The following is a 4572-nucleotide window of genomic DNA, read 5'->3' as shown; positions in this document are numbered from 1 at the left end:
GTCAGTGGGAGGGCGTGCCAGGCTACCCTCGTACAGCTTTGCTCCTTCCGTCCTTGTTGTGTGTGTGTACCAATTGGGTTGCTTCCCGCTCCTGTTCCATGGTTCCTGCTGTGATCGACAGGTGTACTGCTCCTATCACAAGTCTATACCATATGTCTCACTTAATGCTCGTCATCACAAAGTTCATCCCATGTGCCTGATATCACCATTGCCAGCCTATTAAACCAAGTTTTATACATTGATTTGGCCAGATTGTTTTCTGCTAAGAGGTTAATAGAATAGAATAGAATATATACTTTTTTGATCCCGTGAAGGAAATTAATTTCTCTGCATTTAACCCAATTTAACCAAATTAGTGAACACACACAGCACACAGTGAGGTGAATCACACACTAACCTAGAGCAGTGAGCTGCCTGCGCAACCAGCTGCGCTCGGGGAGCAGTGAGGGGTTAGGTGCCTTGCTCAAGGGCACTTCAGCCGTGGACTGGTCAGGTATCGAACCGGCAACCCTCGGGTATTAAGCCCAAAGCCCTAACCAGTAGGCCACGGCTGCCCTTTAGACACAGGGGTGGGCTATACATAGATGCGTGACTCATGATTAGGGGATTTTAGACTGTTAATTATTTCTGTTTCAGACGTCAGTGTTTTAGTCGCTCCTTGCTGTAGCTTAGCTTTTGCCAGTGAAATCTCGACCTCATCTGCAAACTCCTGAACACGGATTAGCTTTCTGAATGTTTACTTTTATAAACTAGTTCACTTCAACCTTTAGTCTATGATTAAAAAGGGAAATGAGAAGATTATATTCATGATGGTCAGTAGTTTTTTTGTCATATATGTCCCTTTAAATACCTTTATTCACTCACTAAGTGTCGTTCTCCTCAGATGACTCTGATAACTCAAGCGCTATTAGATCACATTAACACCCACCACGCAATATCTCCTTTCCAAAGCCGAGCTAGCCAGGCCGTGGCAGGGCTAATTGCTTTCACACCTCTTGACGCGGTTAACTCGGGCCACTTTGTTTCTTTAGAAGTCCACCATCTTGTTTGGTATAGAATTTAATATGTGACAAAAGGACAATAAGAGGTGACGGACTTCGATACAGCATAGGAAAAAGATATGCGACTTTCTGCTTATCCTGTTCGAAAATGTGTGGTAATGGTGACGTTTTCACAAGCGAGGGCGTGTCGAGGTGTAATGCGGAGAGGCTAATGGCCTGACAGTCTGAACGCAAAGGTCTCAGGGTTATGAGGCTTGTGGACCTGGGCTACTAGCACCAGGTGGCCCCCAAATTAGCCTGCAGCTGGCCCAGGCTGGCACGACAGTCTGAAGCCGGCTAATGTTGTGCCAAGTGCACTGTGCTCGTAGACGCGTCTCTTCTGCTCATGGCAGTGTTGACCACATGTTGAGCTAGCCCTCTGTAGCCTGTCACCTCAGAAGCGGAAGCCTCGCTTGCATCTTGCACACATCTCTTGCTCAAACCACACATGGCAAGAGATAAGAGACAAGATAAAGGTGTGCTGACATATAACATGCACAATAGTGTTGTTGTTTTGGTAATGTGTTGTTTTGTTACCAGGTCATGTGCTTCAGAAGCACTTTGTTAATATTTCAAATTACTTATTTAGTGGTCTAATACCATAATTTTTTTTTTTTTTTTTAAATCACATCTATTTGATTCCTTTGAGTACTCTTGTGCTCTTGAGCATATTTTAACAATATTATGTTATGTTTTATTTTCTGTACCATGCATCTTCCATCTTGACAGACTACATGTGAACATGAGCCTCTGTTAAACTCCTGCCACTGTCACACACAGTAGCGTGTAACTCTACCGCTAACTCTCACTGCTGTGTGGGCTGCCACAGGAAGAGGGGAGTGGAAGAATTGAGAGCTGAGAAGGGGGCCTAGAGGTCGGAAGACTAATTCTGTGATGCATTTTTTCCTGTCGCTGAATGCTTATAAGACTACTGCTGCACATTAAAGTTGATCACATTAGAGCTACGTCTTCAGCCTGACAAAGATGGAAGGATTTCTGAGAACGCTCTGTCTCTGCATTGCCACTTCGCTGCTTTTTGCCACATTGGGGAGAGGTGAGAGATCTATCACACCTTATATCTCTCTATCTATCTATCTATCTATCTATCATTCTATCTACTGTATCTATCTATCTATCTCTCTCTCTCTCACTCGCTCTCTATCTCTCTCTCTCAATTTACAATTTTTTCTCTCATTTACAAATATGTATTGGATGTGTTTTTCTTAGGCTTCAATAGATGCCATATAATTTGTGTCTTGTGAAAGTGTGCCTTCACTTTTTGCTACTGTCTTATGCTATAATGTAATTTTTTTTATCTTTTGTTACCAGCTAGCATAGCCACAGCATGCTGTCCGAAGACCACCAACACAGTCCTGCGCCAGTCCAATATCACAGGCTACCATAGGCAGGAGCGTGGAATCTGCCCAGTTCAGGCCGTTGTGTAAGTTTCAACCATAGTTCTAAACATACATACTCAAGCTTATACAGTGCTAACCATTTACTGTACTGCACATACAGTAATGTGTAGCGTATGAAAATATATGTCCTATAAGAGTTTGCAGGATAACATTTTTAATCTGTTGGTGTGTCTTCAATGTTTCAGGTTCACCACAGTGAGAAATATCAGAGTGTGCTCCGACCCTAAGAAGCCCTGGGTGAAAAAAGCTGTGAAGTTCATTGACTCAAAGAAACAACAGGCTACAAGAGTGACTACGGAGGTTCTCTCCACCAATGGCACGGAGCCAACAAGGAATGTCACAGCAGCGCCGCTATGAACAGGAGAAGAGACTCAATGCTCATGACCACACAACATCACTCCAGATGTACCCTGTGTATTCACAGTGCTTTGTGAAAGTACTGCTGATTTGATTGAGACAAATATATAATTTTGCATGGCAAAGAAGTTTAGATCCTGTAGTTTGTTTTGTGTCCTTGGGAAACAAATTAACTACTGGGGTTTCATAAAATATGCACTTTGGGAGTTTTTGGAGGCAGATGGCTTGAGGCTTTATTTTCTGATATCCCAAACTTGTTTTGGTATTATACCGAAAATTATTCAGATTTCTGTCCTCTGCATTTTAAAAATGTATTGTATATAATATTGTATATGTATATATTAATTTTAATTGTATGCTTTATGAAAGTCACATAATTATTGTCATGCGCTTGATTAAAGTCAAGTTTCTACAGAACACCATCTCTTTACCACTGTCATTTCCTGTTGTCAGTTGACTAATAAAACTGGCACTCTCTCACACACATGCCCTCATTTTGTTGCCCATAGTGGTAAGATCAGGGACATTAGATTCAATTAGACTAGATTCAACTTCACTATCTTTGTGCAGAGTACAAGTACAAAGACAACAAAATGCAGTTTGTGTCTAACCAGACATGCAAAAAAGCAGAAAAGTGCGATGTGTACAAAGCACAAAGCACAGAGACAGGTGGTGCATGGACAGGGCAGGATATGTAGTGGAGTGCAGGGGCACCGCTGAGGGGGCTTAGTTGGTTGGTTGTCACCGGGATGCAGAGCTAGAGTTCAGTGGGGTGATTATTAGGGGATGCAGAGCTAGTGTTCAGTGGGGTGATTATTAGGGGATGCAGAGCTAGAGTTCAGTGGGGTGACAGCCACAGGGAAGAGGCTTCCTCTGAACCTGAACGAGACATATGCAACCACTTTAACATTGCAACCAACCAATCAACCTATTTAGGTCAGTGGACAAACATGAGGAAATGCCCACTCATTAATATTCAACTAATTACATGTGATGCTAAGATGCTAATGACACATGGTTGTGTGCAACACACCTAGGCTACCCAAGCTCAGCAAGAATTGAATTAGGGATTATTACAGTTATTTCCTGTGTATTAGCCGCATTGTGTATACGCCGCAGGGATGTGTTTTATGCAAGTTAAAAGAAACAAAACCACATTAATACCATATTAACTGTCCCCGTGAACCAACCTCATAGCGGAATAAATGTAGCTAAATCAGTGTATATAAGCCGCGGCTAATAGTCGGGAAATGACGGTACTTCTCTTCTCTTCACCATTCATGCTGCCCCTAGGCCAGATTATCCGTCACCAGGGACTCAGCTTCCACTGCCACACTGATGACAACCAACTGTACATTTGGACACCATTTGGTTTTCCAAAATGTTATATGATGCATAGGCTAGCCTACTCTGTACGTTCACGGAATCTTAACTACAGTATCCATCATGTGATGGCAAAATGTTCAACATTGTTTCATTCTTTACATACAGAGGAAAACAACTCAACATTTTCAATGTGCAAACTTAGGCTACATATCTCCCTGTTCTCTTTTGCTCTCCCCTTCCAGAATGCCAGACCATACGTGTGTATGGTGATGGTATTTACCACTGCTTGGTAGAATTTCCCATTGTGATGGGTAGAGCAGGCATTAAAAAGGTTTTTGCCGTATTTTAACCGTAATAAAAATATCAGGCAGCGCAGTGCCTCTGCCTTGCACTTGTGTGAGAGACAGAGAGGAAGAGAGAGGGGAAGCAGT

The 4572-nt window shown here is 42.6% G+C and overlaps 1 protein-coding gene across 1 annotated transcript; it reads left to right on the top strand.

Moving 5' to 3' along the window:
* The first annotated feature begins 1854 nt into the window (after positions 1 to 1854).
* On the top strand, positions 1855 to 3238 carry LOC134066144 (monocyte chemotactic protein 1B-like). The gene is made up of 3 exons (XM_062521373.1): positions 1855 to 2094; positions 2370 to 2481; positions 2644 to 3238. Exons 1-3 carry the CDS (start codon positions 2025 to 2027, stop codon positions 2813 to 2815), a joined length of 354 nt encoding a protein of 117 aa, XP_062377357.1. The 5' UTR covers positions 1855 to 2024; the 3' UTR covers positions 2816 to 3238.
* The last annotated feature ends 1334 nt before the right edge of the window (positions 3239 to 4572 follow it).

Source organism: Sardina pilchardus, chromosome 19, assembly GCF_963854185.1.
Source record: "Sardina pilchardus chromosome 19, fSarPil1.1, whole genome shotgun sequence".
In the NCBI taxonomy this organism is placed as follows: Eukaryota; Metazoa; Chordata; class Actinopteri; order Clupeiformes; family Clupeidae; genus Sardina; species Sardina pilchardus.
This window is presented reverse-complemented; position numbering and strand designations above follow the sequence as displayed.

What these genes read in the sequence shown, in the direction of transcription:
- LOC134066144 (XM_062521373.1), top strand. Translation starts at nt 2,025, where the DNA reads ATGGAAGGATTTCTGAGAACGCTCTGTCTCTGCATTGCCACTTCGCTG. An exon ending in TTTTGCCACATTGGGGAGAG is followed by an intron (nt 2,095 to 2,369) that starts GTGAGAGATCTA and finishes TTTTGTTACCAG; the next exon opens with CTAGCATAGCCACAGCATGC. An exon ending in TGCCCAGTTCAGGCCGTTGT is followed by an intron (nt 2,482 to 2,643) that starts GTAAGTTTCAAC and finishes TCAATGTTTCAG; the next exon opens with GTTCACCACAGTGAGAAATA.